Here is a 22,821-nt window from a genome sequence, read left to right as displayed (position 1 = left end):
GACCCTTGGACTATCTTTAATTGGACTTTACTGGAGTTTATCTTGTACTAAAATGTATTCCTTCATCCTGTATCTGTACACTGTGGACATTGTTATCATGTATAGTCTTTCTACTGACTGCTTAGTACACCACATTAAGCTTTTCACAATCTCAGTGCACATGGCTATAAACTAAACTAAAATAAACTAAACTAAATTGTACACAATGGATGGCATGATTGGAATCATGTGTAGTCTTTTCACTGACTAGATAGCATGCAACAAAAATGCTTTTCAATGTATCTTGGTACATCACAGCGGGTCAGGCAGCATCTCTGGAGAACATGGATAGGTGACATTTTGGGTTCAGACACTTCTTCAGATTTAGCAACATTTTGGGTCAGGACCCTACTTCAGACTGTGAAGAGCTCCATATTCTCCAGATACGCAGCCTGACCCACTGAGTTACTCCTGCACTTTGTGCACATGTTGTATATAGTTTGGTTTGCAGTATTTACTTTCATTTAATCCGAAAATCCCAAGGGATTTAAAATCATGTTATTCTCTACACCAGAAGTTAGGGATGTATGATTCATAAATGGGAAAGTATTTCAATTTTGACAACTTCTTGCTGTCTTTTTAAAATAATTTTAACCAACAAGGTTAAAGCTCCGAATACTGTTGGATCAAATTTGTATTGAAAGTTTGGTTTAGTTTTCCTAGAAGCAGGCAGGGTGCTTTCCAAACAAAAAAATAGCCCAAGATCTGGGTTCTGCTGGCAAAGTGATTGCCTGGGGCCAGGAAATGGGTTAATATAGCTGAGCGTTGCAATAATAAAACAGTCAGGGGAGTGTTTGGAAAAGGCAAGATCATGTGAAAGAAACTCAGACAGAAGAAACTGCAGGTGCTGGAATCTTGAGCAAAGAAAAAGCTGTAAGGCAGCAACTATACAACTGCACCACTGTGCCGCCCTGTTAAGATTGACAGGGAAGTTGAAACACTGCAGATCCTGGATAATACCAAAGATAGACACAGAGTGCTGAAGTAACTCAGCGGATCAGGCAGCATCTCTGGAGAAACAGGATAGGCATCATTTCGAGTCGGGACCCTTCTAGATGAGTTTGAAAAAGGGTCCCGACCTGAAATGTCACCTATCCACTTTCTCCAGAGATGCTGCCTGATCTGCTGAGTTACTCCAGCACTTTGTGTTTATTAGACTTTAGAGATACAGAGTGTAAACAGGCCCTTCGGCCGACCGAGTGCGTGCCGACCAGCGAATGCCCCGTACACCAGCACTATCCTATATACACGAGGAACAATTTACAATTAATTTACAGAGAACAATGGATGAGATGTTGAATGGCAGCGTACATTTGTTAAACCCTTCCTCTCCTGCGTGCGGCTTTGTAGTTCTCAATCTCAATCTGGTTGCCCGCAGGTCTGTGGTCATCAACATCACGAGCACGCCCGAGGGCTTCCACAGCCTCACCACCTGGATGAAGATGGAGACCGAGACCAAGCTGCAAGAGCTGTTGAAGCAGGGGGACCCCCAGCCCACCGTGGAGTATGCCCTTGCCCTGGTCACCGTGCTCAATGAAGTAAGCTCATCTCACAGTCTCCCTACCCTGTGGTGCCTGTTCCTTCACCTCTCTGGTCTTTGCACCGGCCTCTCTCCACCTTCAGCGATCCTCCAACCCACCCCCTTTGTCTCTGAGACTCAGAGGGTGATTTATTGCTTAGAATCAGGGTAGACAAAAATTTGCAGCAGAATCTTGATCGTTTGGGCAGGTATGCTGAGAAACGGTTATTGGAGTTTATTAGTGAAGTGTGAGATGTTGTTTTATGGGGAGGCAAAGCAGGGCAGGACCTATACAGTGAACAGCATGGCTTTGGGGAGTGTTGTAGAGTAGAAGATCTGGGAATGCAGGTACATTGTTCTTTGAAAATGGCGTCACAAGTAGATAAGATGTGGTCAAGAAAGCTTTCAGCACATTGACCTTCATCAGTCAGAGTATTCTTTAGAAAATGGGAGATGATGGTATAGTTAGATAAGTTATTGGGCGTTTGGATATTAAGGTAATAAACCGCAAGAAAAAGTCGCAGAGGTAAAGGATCATCCATAACCTTACAGAATCATCAAAGAGGTACAGCGGCTTTAGAAACAAGGAATTGCAAATGCTGGTTTGTAAAAGAAGACACAGAGTGCTGGAGTAACTCAGCGGGTCAGGTAGCATCTCAGAAGAACATGTGTAGGTGAAGTTCCAGGTCAGGACCCTTCTAGAGACTGATCAAGTCCAGTACGTGGGCTATTTCTATTCAGTTTAGTTTAGTTTAATATAGTTTAGTTAAGTTTAGTTTAGTTTAGAGATGCTGCAGGGAAACAGGCCCTTCGGCCCACCATGTCTGCACTGACCAACGATCACCTATACACTAGTTCTATCCAACACCCTGGACAATTTGCAGAAGTCAACTAACCTACAAACCGGCACATTTTTGAAATGTGTGAGGAAACCAGAGCACCCGGAGAAAACCCACGTGGTCACAGGGAGAACGTATAAACTCTGCACAGACAGTGCCCGAGGTAGGGATTGAACCTTGATCTCGGGCGCTGTCAGGCAGCAACTCTACCGCAGCACCACTGTGCAAATTATAACTTGCTGATGATCTTTTCCTCGTTGAGACGAAGAGAAAGGTGTGACATGAACTCATGTTAGCTGGTCTTTACCAACGTGTTGCCAATTGCTTACTTTCAAACTTACCCCACAGTACGAGAGGAGCAAAAGCTATGGAAGGGAGTCGGCAAACGAAACCATCCGCAGGATTAACATCCGTAGCAACATCACATTGGCACTGACGTCACTCAAGGTCACCACGGTGGATGACATTCAGCAGATCTCAGCCGCACTGGCGCAGTGCACGGTGAGGGTTCCCCTGTTCTCCTTGTTAAATTAGTTTTAGTTTAACTCAGATATACAGCTCAGAAACAGGCCCTTCGGCCCATCGAGTCTACACTGAACAGCCATCCCCATACACTAACACTATCCTACACACTAGGGTTAATTTTACAATTTTGGAGAAGCCTATTAACCTGCAAGGCTGTATGTCTTTAGGATGTGGGAGGAAACTGGAACATGCGGAGAAAACCAACGCAGCCACAGGGAGAACGTGCATTCTCCGTGCTGACAGCACCCATAGTCAGGATCGAACCCAGGTCTCTGATACTGTAAGGCAGCAACTCTACTGCTGCCCCAGTGTGCGGTCCCAATGTGAGGAGCCAGTCTTTTACATAGAGAGTGGTGGATGCCTGGAACACGCTGTCAGGGGTGGTGGTGGAGGCATATATACAATAGTGGTGTTCAAGAATCTTTTAGATAGGCACATGAATATGGAGGGATGTGGATCATGTGCAGGTTGAGGCGATTAGTTTAACTCAGCACCATGTTCGACACGGACATTGTAGACCGTAGGGCCTGTTCCTGTGCTGTAACTGTTCCATGTTCCACGTTCATTCTTGCTCTTGCCCTTCTCTTCCAGGTCATCAGCAGAGAGTTTGTTTGTGGTGAATGTCAGAGGGAGACCCTGGCAGCCCTGGACAACATGATAACTGTCCTTCAGAAGGAAACAGGACAGGGGAAAATGACGCCCACCTTAATCGGGGATAACATCCTTGTCACTGTAGGTAAGTGGCAACCGAAACAAGCAGCTTGGTTAAGTTGAGTGTAAAGACACAGCGTAGAAACAGGCCTTCTTCACAGCCTTCTCCACCTTCTCCACAGTCAACAGTGGACCATTGTGGGCTCCACCTATCCTTGATCATCGCTTCTAGCTTTTATTTGTTCTTTTCAACCTCTCATTAATTTGTTCTTTGTACCTTTTCATATCTCCAGTTTCCCGCTCCGCTGACTTTCATTCTGAAGGGCTTCAACTCGAAATGTCACATATTCTTATTCTCCAGAGATGCTACCTGACCCGCTGAGTTACTCCAGCATTTTGTGACTATCTTTGGTGTAAACCAGCATCTGCATTTCCTTCCTACACATGGAAACAGGCCCTTCAGCCCACCGAATCCATCAATCACCTTCATATTAGTTCTGTGTTATCCCACATTCTCATCCACTCCCTTCACAGTAAAGACAAATTTGACTGATTGATTGAAAGATACTGCAGGGTTTGCATGGAGCTTGTAAGTTCTCCCTGTGACCGCGTGGGTTTTCTCCGGGTGCTCCGGTTTCCTCCAACACACCAGAGACCTTTGAGATTCGTAGGTTAATTGGCTGTGATAAAATAGCAAATTGTCCCCAGTGTGTGTAGGATAGTGTTAGTGTATGGGTTGATTGCTGGTTGACGCAGACACGGTGGGCCGAAGAGCCTGTCTCTGCGTTCTATCTCTAAAGTCTAAAGGAACCTGAGGGGCAACGTTTTGACACAAAGGGTAATGGGTACATGGAACGAGCTGCCAAAGGAGGTAGGTACTATCACAACATTTAAATCGGCCTCTGCAAAATTGTCCCCAGTGTGTGTGGAGTGGATGTGAAAGAGGGATAACATAGAACTAATGTGAATGTGTGATTGATGGTCAGCATGAACTCGGTGGGCTGAAGGGCCTATTTCCATGCTGTATCTCTAATCTAAAACTATTATATAACCTGTTTGAGCTGAAAAACCTAACCAGTTTGTTTGTTCTACAGGAGGTCTGATCGATATAACTAACCAGTTGGTTCCAGTAATGAATAAGGTCAATCAGCCATTAGCAGGTAACCCTGAACTGGTGGCGACCAAGGCTTATAATCTATCCATGAAGTTAATGCAGATTCTAATGGGCACCCGTGTCCTGAACGAAGAGCCCTTGAGTGTATCGGGTGCTAGGATGTGAGCACAGGGTAAACGGGCTGACCCGGGACACTTGCTCTGCCTCACCAACAAATCAGGCTGCCAGTTCTCCATCCCGCCGTCGTTCAACAGCGTCTTCTCCAACATCAGCGACGTGACCCAGGTCATGTTCCTGGTGGACTCCAACCCCTTCCCCTACGGCTACATCAAGAACTACACCATCTCCAGCAAGGTGGCCTCCATCGAGTTCAAGATGGACAATGGGTCGCAGATCCCAATCGAGAGCCTGGACTCGGAGAAAGCCATCACGGTCACGGTGTCAGCCAACTCTGCGGTGAGAAACGTCACGGTCAATACAACGGTTATCGCCTCACGGAAATCAGTCATGGTTAATATCACCTCTGGCAACTTAAACAAAAGGGCTGGCCTCCATATACAGGTCACCTACACAGTCTTAAACGGTATGTATCACACGACTGAGTTGTTTCAATAGATGAGAGCATCAGATGTACAGTAAACCCTTGTTATTATGGACCTCCTTATAACACCAGATTTTGGTTATAACAGACCGTCTCTTTAAGAACATGACTGCTAGTTACACTGCAGAGGCTATTGAAATTGACAAGATATTAAAATTGACATGGCATTGAAATTGACAAGGTATTGCCAAGGCATTGTCGTTGACAAGGGATTGTCATTGGCAAGGGATTGTCGTTGGCAAGGGATTAACAATTGCAAGGGATTGATGTTGGCAAGGGATTAACAATTGCAAGGGATTGACGTTGGCAAGGGATTAACAATTGCAAGGGATTGATATTGAGAAGGCGTTGATATTCACAAGGGATTGATATTGACAAGGCATTGACATTGACGAGGCCGCATTAATATGTTCTTGGTTATTAACTGGTGTTTCTGTGATAATTCTGACACAGATTCTGGAACTTCCAACGTGAAGGATGCTGAGCCCTTCATCCAGGTTCTCCTCCATAATTCGACAAAGCCAAATGAGCACAGCTTCAAAGCCAAGAAGAGGATCTATTTGGAATCAGTGAGCGGATCGGACCACAAGCTGTACACCTTCTTCTTGTCCCCAGAGTAAGCACTCCTTCGCCATATACATTACCCTCATGATCCATCAGTAGTCACCCAGTAACTTGCAATGTGGATCATGAAACTGATATAATTGTGAGCCTGAGTCCTTCATACGGTGTAGAAGCAGGATTCGTCCCATCGTCCACTCCGCCATTCAATCATGGCTGATCTACCATTCCTTCTCATCCCCATTCTCCTGCCTTCTCCCTGTAATCTTTGACGCCCTTTCTAATCAAGAACCACACTCAAAAGACGTGCAGGTCTGTCAGTTAATTAGCTGCTGTAAATTATCCCTAGTGTGCGGGATAAAACTAACGTGCGGGTGATTGCTGGTGGGCCAAAGGGCCTGTTTCCATGCTGTATCTCTAAACTACGTGTGTGTGAGTGTGTGTGTGTGTGTCCATGCATGCAATCCAGCCCAGTAATTATTTGTGTCAACTCTATTTATAATTTCAGTATAGAAGACACAACAAAGGATTATTATTTGAACATCACAAATTATTATAGATCTTGTCCGGTGCAAGCATCAGTCGGTGTCTACACTTCACTTTGCCAGTATTTCAATATGTCGGCAATGAGCTGGAAAACGGACGGGATCTTGCCGTTGGAAGACACCACTCCGACCATGGCCGTGTGTCTGACGCAGCACCTGACCGCCTTCGGGGCAAGTCTCTTCGTTCCCCCGAACTCCGTCGTGTTCATCAACCCAGTGAGTAGCAAGAAGCTGCTGAGCACACCGTCTCTGTAACGCCTACGACTTTTCTATTTCAGGCTCTTCCAGTCCCCTAACACCTATCGCTTCACATCGCTCTTTGTGCGGCAGTCACTCTTTGTTACAGATTTTTTCAAAACTCAGAAGGCCATTCAGCCCATGGAGTTAATGCCAGCTCTCAGGGCAATCCAATCATCTTTTTAGAACATAGAACAGTACTGCATAAAGAGGTAAATTAGGTTGGTCTTCAGTTCCAAAGAAGGGTTCTGACCTGAAACTTCACCTGTTCCTTTTCACCAGAGGCACTGCCTAACTTGCTCAGTTGCTCCAGCACTTTGTGTCTATCTGTCCATCTTTAGTATTCAGTTTCCGAGATGTTAGATGAGGGAGGGAGGGAGCGAGGGATGGATAGATAGATAGATAGATCCTGACTACGGGTGCTGTCTGTACGGAGTTTGTACGTTCTCCCCGTGACTGCATGGTTTTTCCCCGTGTGCTCCGGTTTCCTCCTACACTCCAAAGACGTACAGGTTTGCAGGTTAATTGGCTTTAGTAAAAATGGTAAGTTGTCCCTAGTGTGTAGGATAGTGCTAGTGCAAGGAGTGATCGCTGGTTGGCACGGAACTGGTGGGCCAAAGGGCCTGTTTCTGCTCTGTATCTCTAAACTAAACAGTTTGGAGGGAATTGGCTCAAAGTTTGTTTAAATAGAAGGAGTTTTTGAAGTTGTGGCGCCTGGTTTTAATGAGGTGCAGAATCAGAAGCAGTCTTGTGCAGTAAGCCATAGCAAATGGCTTCCATGTGGTGGCCGAGGCTGGAAATGATGTGTCTGCCATTTAAAGCCTCTTGTTTTTCTTTCTGCTGTGCAGGTTATGTTAAACTTTTTCTGTGCAGTGAGACGACTCATTTCCTCTGCCTACCTCGGTGCGAGCTGGTTCATCTGCAGCCAGAGACCATTAACTCTCGCCAACCTGCTAACACGGGCGAATACCCCTGTGATCCCCTCCGAACCGGCCCCTTGCTTACATCCAGACACACCGTTCAATCCTGACCTCGGCTGCTGTCGGTGTGTGTGGAGTTTGCACGTTCTCCCTGTGACCACGTGGGTTCCCTTCAGATGCTCCGGTTTTCTCCCACATCGCAAAGACGTGCGGGTTTGTAGGTAAATCGGCCCTCTGTACATTGCCCCAAGTGTGTAGCGAGTGGATGCAAAAGTGAGATAACATAGAAGTAGTGTGAACGGGTGATCGATAGTTGGCGTGGACTCAATGGGCCGAAGAGCCAGTTTCCATGCTGTATCTTTCAATCAAAAAGTCGATAAATCCTGCTTCGTAGAAAGATACACTTGTGAGTAGATACTTGTGCACTAGTAGAAAGACACATGTGAAGTGCTACATATTTTTATATTATTTATGTATAGCAAGCTTACCATTGCTCAGATGACAAGGACTGAGTACATCAGTCTGAAGAACAGTCCTGAAACGAAGCGTCACCTATCCATGTTCTCTAGAGATGTTGCCTGACCCGTTGAGTTACTCCAGCACTTTGTGCCTTTTTTTGGCAAACCTGCATCTGCAGTCCCTCGTTTCTACATCCCTCTCTTATAATCCTGACCAGATACCAAAGACTGTAGATGCTGGAATTTTGAGCGGAAAATAAACTGCTGGTCTTTAGACATTAGTCTTTAGGCGTTAGGAGATACAACACAGAAACAAACCCTTCAGCACACCGAGTCCTCCCTGACCGACGATCACCCTTTACACTAGTACCATCCTACACACTAAGGACAATTTACAATTTTTACCAAAGCCAATTAACCAACAAACCTGTACATGTTGGGAGTGTGGGAGGAAACCGGAGCACCCGGGGACAACCCACGAGGTCACAGGGAGAACGTATAAACACCATACAGACAGCACCCATAGTCAGAATCAAACTCGGGTCTTTGGCGCTGTGAGGCAGCAACTCTACCACTGTGCCACCGTGCAGCCCAAAGTCAGGTAGCATCGGTGGAGAGGAATGGACAGACGATGTTTCAGGTTGGGACTCTTCTTCAGACTCGAGAAGACATCTCCAGTCTGTAGAAGTCTAAAAAAAATAGGGTAAATAAACAGGACAGGGGAATTTTTACAAGGCTAATATCTTGTGGCAAAGGAGAGGAGATTGATAAGGTAGCAATGGGTGTTTTATCATGCTGTGCCTTTGTTTAAATCATTCAATGGATTCATTCAATATTCCTCATTTGTCACATGGACCATGCAGTGATTCTGTGTTGTGCTTTAGTTCCAAAATTCAGTTCCATTGTAGGCAATAGGGAGTACACCACAGAAGCTACAATATGTGGGTTTAGTGAGATGGTATTGAGCGCTAGGCCAACCAAAGAGATGCCTAATGGGCAACTGATCTCAGATCATCTCATCCTTCTTCTCCAGAAATCACTGACCAAACTCTTTGCCGTTTATTAGCTTATGTGCTCAAGACCCCTCACACAAATTTCAAAGGCTTTTCCAATTCCGGGCTCTCCCTCTGTTCGTACGGTTTCATGAATGATATGATCTTAATTGTGTCTTCTCTCCCACTCCCACTCCCTCCTTCCTTCTCTCCCTCCTGCTATCCCTCTTTCTCTCTCAATCCGTCCCACCCTCCCTCCTTCCCTCTTTTCTCTTCCTCTCTGTCTCTCTCCCTCTGTGTCTCCTTCCCTCTCTTTCTCATTCTCTCTCTCATCCCTCTGTATGCCTCTCTCTCTCCCTTCCCCCTCTCTCTCTCAAACTCCCTCCCTCTCTCCCTATGCCTTTCATTTCCCTCTCTCTCTCTTTCCCCTCTCTCCCTCCCTATCTCCCAATCCCTCTCTCTTTCCTCTCTCTCTCTCTCTCTCTCTCTCTCACTTCCTACTCTATCTCCCCCAATGTCCCTATGCCGTTCTCTTTCCTCTCCCTATCTCACTCTCTTTTCCCCTCTCCCAATGCCTCTCTCTTTCCCTCTCTCTCTATTTCCCCCTCTGTCTGCCTCTCCCAATGCCTCTCTTTTCTCTCCCTATCTCTCTCTCTTTTCCCCTCTCCCAATGCCTCTCTCTTTCCCTCTCTCTCTCTTTCCCCCCTCTCCCCCTCCCTCCCTCTCTCTCTCTCCTCCCCCCCTCCCTCCCTCCCTCCCTCCCTCCCAATGCCTCTCTCCCTCCCTCCCTCTCCCCCTCCCTCTCCCTCTCCTCCCATTATTCCCATCAGTCTGTGTCCATCATTAGGAACTACATTGTCCTCATTACCTGTGGCATCTGCTTTGTCATCTACGCCGTCTCGACGGTCATTGTGCGGAAGCTGGATTGGATTGACATTGGCCGGGTGGGAATCATCCCTCTCTGTGGAAAGGATGGATTCTACAAATACGAGATCTTGGTGAAGACGGGCTGGGGACGAGGCTCAGGTGAGTGGTGTTGTGGTTCTCTCAGTGATCCTCTCCGTCTGAATTAGCGCAACCGTAGTGCTGGACTTTGAGAAGGATCTTGAAAATCTAATCCATGCAAAGGCAGAGCATTTTTGGTTACATTGGGGACATAGAACATAGAACATAGTACAGCATAGGGACAGGCCCTTCCACCCACAATGTCCAAGCCCAACATGATGCCGTGTTAGAATCAAAGAACTGCAGATGCTGGTTTATACCATAGATAGACACAAACTGCTGGAGTAACGTAACCGGGTCAGGCAGCATCTCGAGAAAAAGGATGCAGGATGCTTTGGGTCGGGACTCTTCTTCAGACTGTGAGTGCACGCCGACCAGCGATCACCCATGCACTGGCATCATCCAACACACTCGGGACAATTTACAGAAGGTAATTAGCATACAAACCCGCACGTCTTTGGGATGTGAGTGGAAACCGGAGCACCTGGTGAAAACCCACGTGGTCACAGGGAGAACGTACAAACTCCATACAGACAGCTCCCGTAGTGAGGATTGAACCCAGGTCTCGGGCGCTGTGCGGCAGCAACTCCTCTGAAGAAAAGATGTTGAGGTTTCCCCCCCCCTGGGTCTGCGGTGAAGCTAAACACACTCCACACTTGCACTAAGCCCCATGAACATGCCATTTAAAAGTCCAGAACTATTATCGTTGGCATGAAGATGTTTAACAGGTCACTGTACAATAACACAGTGCTGTTTATTGTGCATGGAGGCCGTTTGCGCCTTAATATCAGCCAACTTAAAAAAAAATCAAAATAAACTGTATTCACGATAAAAATGATATACAAAACAAGATCTGTGTCAAATTCCTCTGACAATCTCCACGGCTATACAAACATTCATTAGCGATATATTTGGTAGTGTTCCCCAAAACCATAATTATAACTGGCACCCTTGCCACTCATTAGGCCCCCTGGGGTGATATTCCTTCCCCAGTTTGAGGGGTGTCTCCACCAGACTCTGCCCCGCAATGCCCAGCAGCGGAAGGACTCTATACTGTGGTTCTCCCCCACAGAGCCTTGGTGTTGGCTGCACCGAGCTTCAGTGCATCCCTCAGCACGTACTCCTGCAGTCAGGAGCGGGCTAGTCGGCAACATTCCCTGACGGAAATCCCGCTCTGCTGGGAGGCCACCAAGGTTCAGGCCGACCAAAGAGTTGATGACCTTCCAGCAGCACTTGATGTCCGTCTCTGAATGTGTCCCTGAGAACAGTCCGTAATATCAGTCAACTCATAGCCCTGTCACAGACGATAAAGCATTTCACACCACTTATCCAGATTTCCAAAGGATCGTGACATTCTAACTGGCTACAGTGGTGATGTTCTGGCTTTCGAAACTGTTAATAATAAAAGTGCTATGACCTCCTTAGAAATGAATGATTCATTTTTAAATTTTGTTTAGATAAGAAAAAATGTGCAAGTTTGGTTACGTTGTGCAGTTTCTTCCAACACAGAAAATGAATTGCATCGAGAGACAAGGAACTGTAGATGTTGGTTTACAAAGCAAAGTCACAGAGTGCTGGAGTAACTCAGCTGGTCAGCGAACATCTCTGGAGAATATGGATACGTGACATTTCGGGTCTGAAGAAGGGTCCCGACCTGAAACGTCAACTGTCCATGTTCTCCAGAGATGCTGCCTGACCCACCTAGTTACTCCAGCATTTTGTGTCTTTGAAATTAATTGCATCTCCATAGCTCCTAATTTGCTTATATATTACATAAACGTTAGGTTTAGGTTTATTATTATCACACGTGCTGAGGTACAGTGAAAAGCTATGTTTTGCATACTATCCAAACAGATCAGATACACTATACATAGATACAATCAGTTCAAACTCAAGTAGTGGCGCAGTGGTGCAGCGGTAGAGTTGCTGCCTTATAGTGCCAGAGACCCGGGTTCGATCCTGACTGTGGGTGAAATCTGTACAGAGTTTGTACCTTCTCCCCATGACCATGTGGGTTTTCTCTGGGTGCTCCGGTTTCCTCCCACATTCCAGGTTTGTAGGTTAATTGGCTTCTGTAAATTGTTCCTAATGTGTAGGATAGAACTAGTGCGCCGACTCAGCGGGCTGAAGGACGTGTTGTGACGAGACAAATATGTTTATGTGCAAGCATAAAATATTAAATCTGAAACATTGAGCTTTAACAGTTGGCTTCCATTCACAAACTTTGGTTTCTCATTCTAACTTCATGGAATGGATGGTCAGACCAATATTTACCAGTCATCAGCAAAGCACAAAGTGCTGGAGTACTCGGCGGGTCAAGCAGTATCTGTGGAGGGAATGGACAGGTGCCGTATTAGGTCGGGACCCTTCTTCAGACTGATTGTAGTTGGGGAGGGGGTGGGGAGAAACCTGGAGAAGAGAGATGTGGGCAGGACAAAGCTCTATTAGTGATGGGTGTAAACAAGGAAGGGTTCTGACCCGAAACATCACCTATCCATGTTCTCCAGGGATGTTGCCTGACCCGCTGAGTTACTCCGTCACTTGTGGGTTTTTTAAGTGATGGGTAGATACAGGTGAGGGAGGGTTGGTTTGGCAGATGGGTGAACAAAGGCTAGAGATAAAGAAGGAGACACTAGGGTGTTAGATAAGTAGAGAAGAGGGGTGAAATGTAAAGCTGAAGGAAGGGATGTAGGTAGAAGGGGATGGAGGGAGGTGTAAGGTGGTAGGTTGTCACTCTTACATATTTAGTACAGATGACAACTAAACACTTGACTCTTGATGGGAGAGGATGTTTAATTAACTAGTGGCACAAGTGGTGGAGCTGCTGCCATACAGCCCCTGAAACCAGGGTTCATTATCGTCCGTGGAAGTAGTCTGTGTGTAGAGTTTGCATGTTCTTCCTGTGCCCGCGTGGGTTTTCTCCAGGTGCTCTGGTTTCCTTCCACACCTCAAAGATGTGTGGGTTTGCAGGTGAATTGACCCTCCGTAAATTCCCCCTTGTTATGTGAGAAAATGGGAGAATCTGGGTGGAGTTAGTGTGTATAGTTTAGTTTAGTTTAGTTCAGTTTACTTGTGTTTCGTTGAGTTTAATTTAGATTAGATTTGAGTTATTGTCACGTGTACCAAGCTATAGAAAGTAAACTGGATTAGATTAGTGTAGGAGTAATGTAAATGGGTGATTGATGGTCATGGATTCAATGGGCTGACAGTCTCTCTATAACTATACCCAGCAAACTATTCTAAGAATATTAAGCAAAGACATGCAGGTTTGTAGGTGAATTGGCCTGTAAATTGCCCCCAGTGTGCAGGGATTGAATGAGAAAGTGGGATAGCATAGAACTAGCGTGAACTGTTGATCAATGTTTGGCATGGACACGGTGGGCTGAAGATCCTTTATCTCTAATCTAAAACTATTATATAATCTGCTTGACCAGTTTGTTTGTACTACAAGAGGCCTGATCGATATAACTAACAAGGTTAATTCCCTGGATGAAAGGAGGGCACATCATCCGAGGACGTACACTCCATTGAGGATAAATGGGGATCCTGTGGATAGGGTGAACTGTTTTAAATATCTGGGAGTCCACATCTCCGAGGATATGACATGGGCATCACACGCCTCAGCACTCGTGAGTAAGGCAAGGCAGCGCCTTTACCACCTCAGGCAATTGAGGAAATTCAGAGTGTCTCCGAGGATCCTCCAGTGCTTCTACGCAGCGGCGGTGGAAAGCATCTTGTCCGGGAACATTACCATCTGGTTCGGGAATTGCTCTGCCAAGGACAAGAAGGCTCTGCAGAGAGTAGTGCGTTCGGCCGAACGCACTATGGGAACTTCACTTGCCCCCCTGCAGGAACTATACATCAGGAGGTGCAACTCCAGCGCCAACAATATCATGAGAGACCCCTTCCACCCCTGCAACGGACTGTTCCAGCTGCTACGGTCAGGCAAACGCCTCCGTTGCCATGCGGTGAGAACGGAGAGGTTGAGAAGGAGTTTCTTCCCAGAGGCCATTCGGACTGTAAACGCCTATCTCACCAGGGACTAACTCTACTGAACGTTTGTCCTTCCATTATTTATTATGTAAAAGAATATGTGTGTTATGATTGTGTTTATAGTTTGTTTGGTTGTTTGTCTTTTGCACAAAAGTCCGCGAGCATTGCCACTTTCATTTCACTGCACATCTCGTATGTGTATGTGACAAATAAACTTGACTTGACTTGATTTGACTTGAAGTAAGCATGCAGGTACAGCAGGCAGTGAAGAAAGCGAATGGCATGTTGGTCTTTATAACAAAAGGAATCGAATATAGGAGCAAAGAGGTCCTTCTGCAGTTGTACAGAGCCCTAGTGAGACCACACCTGGAGTATTGTGTGCAGTTTTGGTCCCCTAATTTGAGGAAGGACAATCTTGCTATTGAGGGAATGCAGCGTAGGTTTACAAGATTAATTCCCAGGATGGCGGGACTGTCATATGCTGAGAGAATGGAGCGGCTGGGCTTGTCTGGAGTTTAGAAGGATGAGAGAGGATCTCATTGAAACATATAAGATTGTTAAGGGCTTGGACACGCTAGAGGCAGGAAACATGTTCCCGATGTTGGGGGAGTCCAGAACCAGGGGCCACAGTTTAAGAATAAGGATTAAGCCATTTAGAACGGAGACGAGGAAACACTTTTTCTCACAGAAAGTGGTGAGTCTGTGGAATTCTCTGCCTCAGAGGGCGGTGGAGGCAGATTCTCTGGATGCTTTCAAGAGAGCTAGATAGTGCTCTTAAAAATAGCGAAGTCAGGCGATATGGGGAGAAGGCAGGAACGGTGTACTGATTGGGGATGATCAGCCATGATCACATTGAATGGCAGTGCTGGCACGAAGGGCCGAATGACCTACTCCTGCACCTATTGTCTATTGTCTAACCAGTTGGTTCCAGTAGTGAATCAGGTCAACCAGCCTATTTCCATGCTGTATCTATAAACTAAACTATACCTGTGCAAACCCACAGGTACTTCCTCACACGTGGGAATCAGCCTGTGTGGAAGAGAGGACAAGAGCGGATACAGACACTTGGATAACGAGGACGCCTTTCACAGGAACAGTGTGGACATATTTCAGATTGCGACCGACAACAGCCTGGGCAACATCTGGAAGATCCGTGTCTGGCACGATAACAAAGGTACCTACGTTGGTCAAAGATCCTCGTGTTTCGACAAGTGTTGCATCAATACAATTACAATTACAATTTAGTTTATTGTCATCTGAACCACAAAAGAAGTTCAAACGAAATTTGGTTTCTGCAGTCATACAACAAAAAGAAACAATTAACAAGACACACAACCAACACAGATCACTCAAACATCCATCACAGTGAGGAGGAGATTCACTGTGATGGAAGGCAAAGTCTTGTCTCTCCCCTTCTCTCCATTCTTCTCCCGATGCTGAAGCCCCCGGCAGGCGATGGTAAGTCCCACGGCCATTAAGGCCGCGCCGGGCGATGTAAGGCCCCGCTCCGTGTCTTGATGTTAGAGCCCCCGGCAGCGCTGGCAAGTCCCGCGGCCGTTAAAGCTGCGCCGGGCGATGTCAGGCCCCGTTCCGGGTCGTTTTCAACCCCGCAATTCGGGCGGGGGAAGTTACTGTTGCGGGAGTGCCGAGAAGCGGTCTTCCACCAGGGACCCGCGAGCTCGCGATGTTACCGTCCACCGGCCCTGTGGCTGGAGCCTCCGAAGCTCTGGAGTCGGGTCGCAGCCGCGCACCACCAAAGCTCGCCACGCTCCTAAGCCGGTCAGCTCCTCGATGGTAAGTCTACAGGCTCCGCGACTGGAGCCCCCAGGTCGTTCCGGTTGGAGGCCGCTCCATGGTGCTAGGTCCCAAAGACAACGGAGACCCGACAGAGAACAGGTCGGGTCCCCCGTACAGGGAAGTGATTTAAAAGTTTCCCCCAACCCCCCCCCCCACCCCCCACATGTACACAGTTAAAAATAATATACAAACCACTACAAACTATACACTCAGCAGGACAAAAATAAAAACAAGACAGACGGACTGCAGAGGCCGGTGCAAAACATCGGTCGGGCCGCCTTAATACAGTAAACCCTTATAATCATGGACCCCTTTATAATGGATTTGGTTATAACGGACGGATCTACCGACCTTCACCTCCGGGCAGGGCTGCCGACACTATCCCGGCCTGCACTGCCTCTGCATCCGCTTCCAGGTTGTGTCTAGTCAAGAGTCAAGAGTGTTTTATTGTCATATGTCCCAGATGAGACAATGAAATTCTTACTTGCTGCAGTACAACATAATATGTGAATATGTAAACATGGTACATAGCGGGGGAAGAGAAAAAAAAAGAAAAAGTTCCATAAATAACAAATATAGTGCACTAATAATATAGTCTTTTGTAGTTCAGAGCTCAGAGCTTATTTATTGTTGTATGTAATAACCTGATGGTTGTAGGGAAGAAGCTGTTCCTGAACCTGGACGTTACAGTTTTCAGGCTCCTGTACCTTCTTCCTGATGGCAATGGTGAGGTGAGTGTGTGGCCAGGATTGTGTGGGTCCTTGATGATATTGGCTGCCTTTTTGAGGCAGTGACTATGATAGATCCCTTCGACTGTGGGGAGGTCAGAGCCGGTGATGGACTGGGCAGTGGTCACAACTTTTTGTAGTCTTTTTCGCTCCTGGATGTTCAAGTTGCCAACCCAGGCCACGATGCAACCAGTCAGAATGTTCTCTACCGTGCACCTGGAGAAGTTTAGGATGCCACTGCCACCACCGCCACTGACCCTTCCCTGCACTCCATCCGCCTAATGGGCCGCGTCCATTGATGCCGCCAGTCCTCGCCTCTCCCCTGCCCACCAGCAGGCTGGGGCCATCAACTCACCTGGACTCCGGGCCCAGTTTAATTTAGTTTAGTCTAGAGATACAATGTGGAAACAGGGCCTTTGCTCCACTGGGTCCACGCCAACCAGCGATCCTTGCACATCAGCACTATCCTACGCACTAGGGACAATTTACAGCCTTCACCGAAGCCAATTAGCCCTCAAACCTGTACGTCTTTGAACTGTGGGAGGAAACCGGAGCACCCGGAGAAAACCCACATGGTCACGGGGAGAAGTGTACAAATTCCACAGAGACAGCACCCATAGTCAGGATCGAACCTGGGTCTCTGGCGCTGTCAGATAGCAACTCTACCGCTGTGCAGCCCAGTTCCAGACCAAGAGTCTAAAGAAGCGTCTCGACCCCATACGTCACCTATCCATGTTCTCCAGAGATGCTGCCCTACCTGCTGAGTTACTCCAGCACTTTGTAACCAGCATCTGCAGTTCCTTGTTTCTACTACTTATACAATTATACTCTATTCATTGTTCTTTGCACAGATTGGCCTGTAGACCAAATGCAGGCAAATAGGATTAACCCAAAATGCCAACTTGGTTGGCATGGACAAGATGGGCCGAAGGGCCTGTTTCCGTGCTGTATAACTTTATAACACTATTGGGAGGAACAGCTACAATGGAAATCTTGCTTGCTGAAGTATCACACACTCATAGACTCAGACACATAAACATAAATCATACATGATTTACATATTAATTCTGCAAGACAGAGAAAAGACAAGATGTTTGCAAAAAAACATGATATTACTGCAAATTATATTTAGAAAGTAATTGTGTTCACATTGCCACTGGGGAAAGGGCTGTGTTCAGAGGAAAGATTATCCAAGAGCTTTAGGTGCTTGTGCTTCCTAACACATGAACAGCACAGACGGCACAGTGGCGTAGCTGGTAGAGTCGCTGCCGCACAGCGCCAGGTTCGATCGCGACCTTGGATGCTGACTGTGTGGAGTTTGCGCGTTCGCCCTGTGACCAAGTGGGTTTCCTCCCACATCCCAAAGACTTGTGGATTTCTAGGTTAAATAACCTCTTCAAATTGCCTTCTAGTTTGTAGCGAGTAGATGCAAAAGTGGGATAACATAGAACTGGTGTGAACGAGCAATATTTAAGGACTGGATAGTGCAGATGTGGAGGGGATGTTTCCACTAGTGGGACAATCTAGGACCTGAAGTCATAGCCTCAGAATAAAAGACCACACCTTTAGAAAGATGAGGAGAAATTTCTTTAGTCGGAGGGTGGTGAATTCATTGTCACATAATTCGTGGAGGCCAAGTCAATGGACATTTTTAAGGCGGAGATTGACAGACTCTTGATTAGTAGGGTGTTAGGGATTATGGGGAGAAGGAAGGAGAATGGGGTTGAGAAGGAAAGATAGATCAGCCATGATTGAATGACGGAGTAGGCTCGATGGGCCGAATGGCCTAATTTTGCTCATAACATGAAGTTATGATCTCTCAATCATTATTTATGAAAAGGATAAATTTGTCATTATCACAATGCCGTGCATTGGAGGTCCTGAAAGGATGTGTCACTAGCTATACAAATTCACACCTGTCATGTTTAGTTTACCTGGGATGATGGATCATTGTGCTGACTATCCCTCATGTTATCTCAATAGGCCTTACCCCTTCCTGGTACCTGCAACATGTAATCATCAAGGATCTTCAGACTAACAACGTCTATTACTTTCTGGTGAATGACTGGTTGGCTGTGGACAAGGATGGGAATGAAGGCCTAGTGGAAAAGGAGGTCCTTGCTGCAAGTAAGTCCATCAATTGGGACGGGAGGATCAGGTGACCATCTCTCAGGTGGAGACCCATGTACAGACGCAGCTGATTAAGTTCTTCCATACATACCACAGGTCCATCACAAACATTCTGGCAACTGGTAGTCCGGCACCTCCTTTAATCTGGACAAAATCCCCCACCGGAAGTCCCCCATGACAATATGGCGCCTTGGCCTGGTGAGGCGGCCAATCCCGATCTCGTCGGGAATTCTGCGGCCGATCAGCAGGTCGAGTTTGCTCCCTGTGGCCGGGGCTCTGGAACTCAGGCCTGGCCGGAGCCGGCAGGTCCATTCCCATAGCCAACTACTGAGGGCAACTTTGCAGACCGGTATCTCAGACCCATGGCAGCCTAGGCGAACCGTTCTGGTACCGTTGGACTCCTCCGGGAGGCCGTGACCTCTGTTGATCTGGCAAAACGGATGATTCAGAAAGGAAGATAGACACAAAATGCTGGAGTAACTCAACGGGACCGGCAGCCGGTCCCGTTGAGTTACTCCAACATTTTGTGCACATCATTCAGAAAGGTTCTGGAACCAAGGATGCCGGAAAACTGGTCGTGGGCCTGTAACAGTAAGAGACTATTTAACTCATGGAGTTGGTCCCCCGTTCAGCTAAGTCCTATTTAATGTTTGTCTTAGTTCCATCTGTGTACTTTGGTTCCATGACCATTACTCTACTGGCCCAACAATAACCTCAGCAGGAATCATAAATTCACGACAATCCAAGTCTATTTAATCTCTTCCTGTACCTGAAACCCTCTAATCGAGGCCAACATTTTAACTCCTCTTCCCATTCCCATATTGACCTTTCTGTCCTGGGCCTCCTCCATTGTCAAAGTGAGGCCAAATGCACTTCATATTTTGCTTGGGCAGCCTACAACCCAACGATATGAATATTGGTTTCTCTTAATTTCATGTAACCCTTGCGTTCCCTCTCTCTTCGCCCCTCGCCCACCCTAGTCGTCCTGCCAGTTCCACTGTTCGCATCCATATTTCCCTTCTTTATCACCTCTTCCACAGCCAGCAATGAACCATTGTGGACTCCACCTTTCCTTGGTCGTCGGTGCCGACTCTGATTTGCTCTGAACCTTTACATATCTCTAGTTTGTCTCTCTCCCGACTCTCAGTCTGAAGAAGGGTTTCGACCCAAAACGTCACCTATTTGTTTTCTCCAGAGATGCTGCCTGACCCGCTGAGTTCCTCCAAAGGTTTGTGTCTATCTACAGCATTCTTGGTAAACCTCCTCTGCGCCCTCTCTAAAGCCTCCTCATCTTTCCCGTAATGGTGCGACCAGAAACCGCACACAATACTCCAAATGTGATCGAAGCAAAGTCCTATAAAGCTGCATCATGATTATGTGATTTGAATGATATAACAGAGCTTCCTGCCCGAGAAATGGGCGGAGATGCAATGTGCGTCTTTATAACGCCAACCCCAAGTATCACTACGGAACTACTAACTGGTGAGATGCAGGTAGTTCTGATTACTGCAAGGATGTTGAGTGGAAGGTTTTCTCCGTTTCTAATCCCATCTCCATGTTATTTGTCCTCCTCCCTCCCCCCCTGATCCCACTTTCCTTGCGCAGGCGAGTCGAAACTGAGGGACTTTTCCCGCATCTTCACGGCGGAAATCCAGAGAGGATTCTCGGAAGGACACATCTGGCTCTCGATCTGCGACCGACCGCCCAGGAGTTGCTTCACCAGAGTACAGAGAGTCACCTGTTGCCTTGTCCTCGTGTACCTCTGCTTCTGCGCCAGTGTGGTGTGGCACGGGGTCATAAGTGACAGAAGTGTAAGGTACAGTTCTACCATCCAGTTTAGTTAACGCTCGTCCCTACATGGGTCTACGTGGTAGTGTTGAACTGTGCCTTTGTAACTACTTTTGCTTCGCGTTTCATAGTATGGAAACAGGCACTTCTAACCATCAGGTCCAATGGATTAGATCATAAAACATAGGAGCAGAATTAGCCCACTCAACTCATCGCGTCAACTCTGCCATTCAATCATGACTTTCCCTCTCAACCTCATTCTCCTGCCTTCTCCGCGTAATCTTTACTAATCATGTTCACAAGTTATAGCAGTAGAATTAGGCCATTCGGCCCATCGAGTCTACTCCGCCATTCAATCATGGCTGAGCTCGACCCCCTAATGCCATTTTCCTGCCTTCTCCCCATAACCCTTGACATCCGTTCTAATCAAGAATTTGTCTATCTCTGTCTTAAAAATATCCACTGACTTGCCCTCCATGGCCCTCTGTGGCAATGAGTTCCACACATTACCCTCTGACTAAAGAAGTTCCTCCTCACCTCCATTCTAAAAGAGCGCTCTTTAATCAAGAACCTGTCAATCTCCAGACCATAAGACCATAAAACATAGAAGCAGAATTTGGCCATTCAGCCCATCGAGTCTATCCATCACTCAATCACGGTTGATCTATTTTTCCCTTTCAACCTCATTCTCCTGCCCTCTCCCCAAGACTTTTGGAACCCTTCCTAATCCTGTTAATCTCTGCAATACCCAATTATTTGACCTCCACCGCTGTCTGTGGCAATGAATTCCACAAATTCATCACCCTCTGGCTAAAGAAAGGAATCCCCACTCGTTGACCTCTTTAAGGGGCATTAAGAGATTGGCACAGTGCAAGGCAAATCTACCTTCATGGGCAAATTAATAGTAAGATTAAACGAGAACTTACCAGTTTGAAGTTTGATCTGTATTTTATGAGGAGTTACGATGAGGGATTACGTGAAGAACCCCGCCAGGCGCATGCGTGTCATTCTTCAATGCAGCGGTGTGGAATCACAGATAACTGTAATGACTAAACATAGAAAGATTAGAGAAGAGGTACCAGTTAAGTATATGATCTGGGTGGGAGCGGAGGGCACGTAATCCCTCATCGTAACTCCTCATAAAATACAGATCAAACTTCAAACTGGTAAGTTCTCATTTAATCTTACTATTTTACTTCGGAGTCACGTGAGTGACTACGTGAAGATTTTAAAGCTCTGTGATTTCATGCCGTGGAACGAGTCCATGCATCACGTCTGCCTTGACTGTTGGGAGGATTGTGTTAACATAATTTGGACACGAATTCGACATTGAAATCATAAAATTTTTAACACAAGTTTATAACCCCTTTATATGGGTTTAAATTAATTTACAGAACTTAAATTGTATCTGCAAATGTTCCAGGTTTCATTACTGGTTTTACAAATAATTGGAATGTTTTTCCCCTCCAGACCATCCTGCTGCCTTGAGGATTTGGTCCATTAGTACATCCAACTGTATCGCTGCCGATGTAGCTGCAGCCCTGGTGGAAAGAGAATTTTAGTATCCACCCCAGCCTGTGTTTAGCAACTGTTTCAGCCATCTTGAGATGGTCTGGACCGTCACTCTTGGTGTGGTTGCTAGTGGCTGACCAAAATGTGCCTTTTCATTGCCTCTTAGGATATTCGTTTTCCCCATGTGTAACGACAGATGTTTTATTATACACAGACGGTCATCTGTTGGGTATGACCTAATTGTATATAGAGGCCTGCTGATCCCTTTTTCTGTTCACTATCTCATAAATATGAAACGTAATATTTTCCGTTGAGAAAGTCATGTTGTCCAATCTTGTTTGGCAGTGACTGTATCCTCTGTGCCGTGACCAATACCATTAGCATGACCGTTTTAATGTCAGTCTGTGTAAAGACAGAACTGTTGCTGGAGACCACTCCTGAGCATCTTCAGGATTATACTCACATCCCATATATGGGAGTATCTGGTACTCCTCATAGGTTTTGTACCAGTGGGTCAGTCCCAACAGTGTAATGGTCTGTCACCTGCCATAGGTAAGTCGATAGGGCACTTCTGGCGCAGTTGATGGCATTGTAACTGAGCCCCTCATCGTAGTGGAGGCCTGCCAGATATTCCAGAACAGATGGGATGTTCATGTCTCTGATTCCATGTTTGATACCACTGGGAACCATGGTTATGTAGGCCAATAGGGTACTACCAATTCCAGATGCAGAGTCTGTTGTATTTCCTTAATACCCGACTGATGAGGCAGGAAAGGGGAGAATGCGTAAATAACAATTTCCCCTCCCCTCCAATGCAGCGAAAATGCATCTGTCGCCGCTGCCCCAGGGTCTGGTTCCTGTGTAACA

At 46.6% G+C, this 22,821-nt stretch overlaps 1 protein-coding gene across 1 annotated transcript in view; it reads left to right on the top strand.

The window, feature by feature from the left end:
• pkd1 (polycystin 1, transient receptor potential channel interacting) overlaps positions 1–22,821 on the top strand; it is a 178,907-nt gene that overhangs the window by 109,456 nt on the left and 46,630 nt on the right. Inside the window, 10 exon segments of the mRNA XM_033016786.1 lie at positions 1,418–1,577; positions 2,746–2,898; positions 3,514–3,658; positions 4,668–5,270; positions 5,742–5,904; positions 6,358–6,610; positions 9,832–10,027; positions 15,003–15,173; positions 18,508–18,651; positions 20,260–20,470. Coding sequence (XP_032872677.1) covers positions 1,418–1,577; positions 2,746–2,898; positions 3,514–3,658; positions 4,668–5,270; positions 5,742–5,904; positions 6,358–6,610; positions 9,832–10,027; positions 15,003–15,173; positions 18,508–18,651; positions 20,260–20,470 — 2,199 coding nt within the window.

The sequence above is a fragment of the Amblyraja radiata genome, unplaced genomic scaffold, assembly GCF_010909765.2.
Source record: "Amblyraja radiata isolate CabotCenter1 unplaced genomic scaffold, sAmbRad1.1.pri scaffold_4_ctg1, whole genome shotgun sequence".
Lineage (NCBI taxonomy): Eukaryota > Metazoa > Chordata > Chondrichthyes > Rajiformes > Rajidae > Amblyraja > Amblyraja radiata.
Note: the sequence above shows the minus strand (reverse complement) of the source record. Positions and strands in the feature narration are given on the sequence as shown.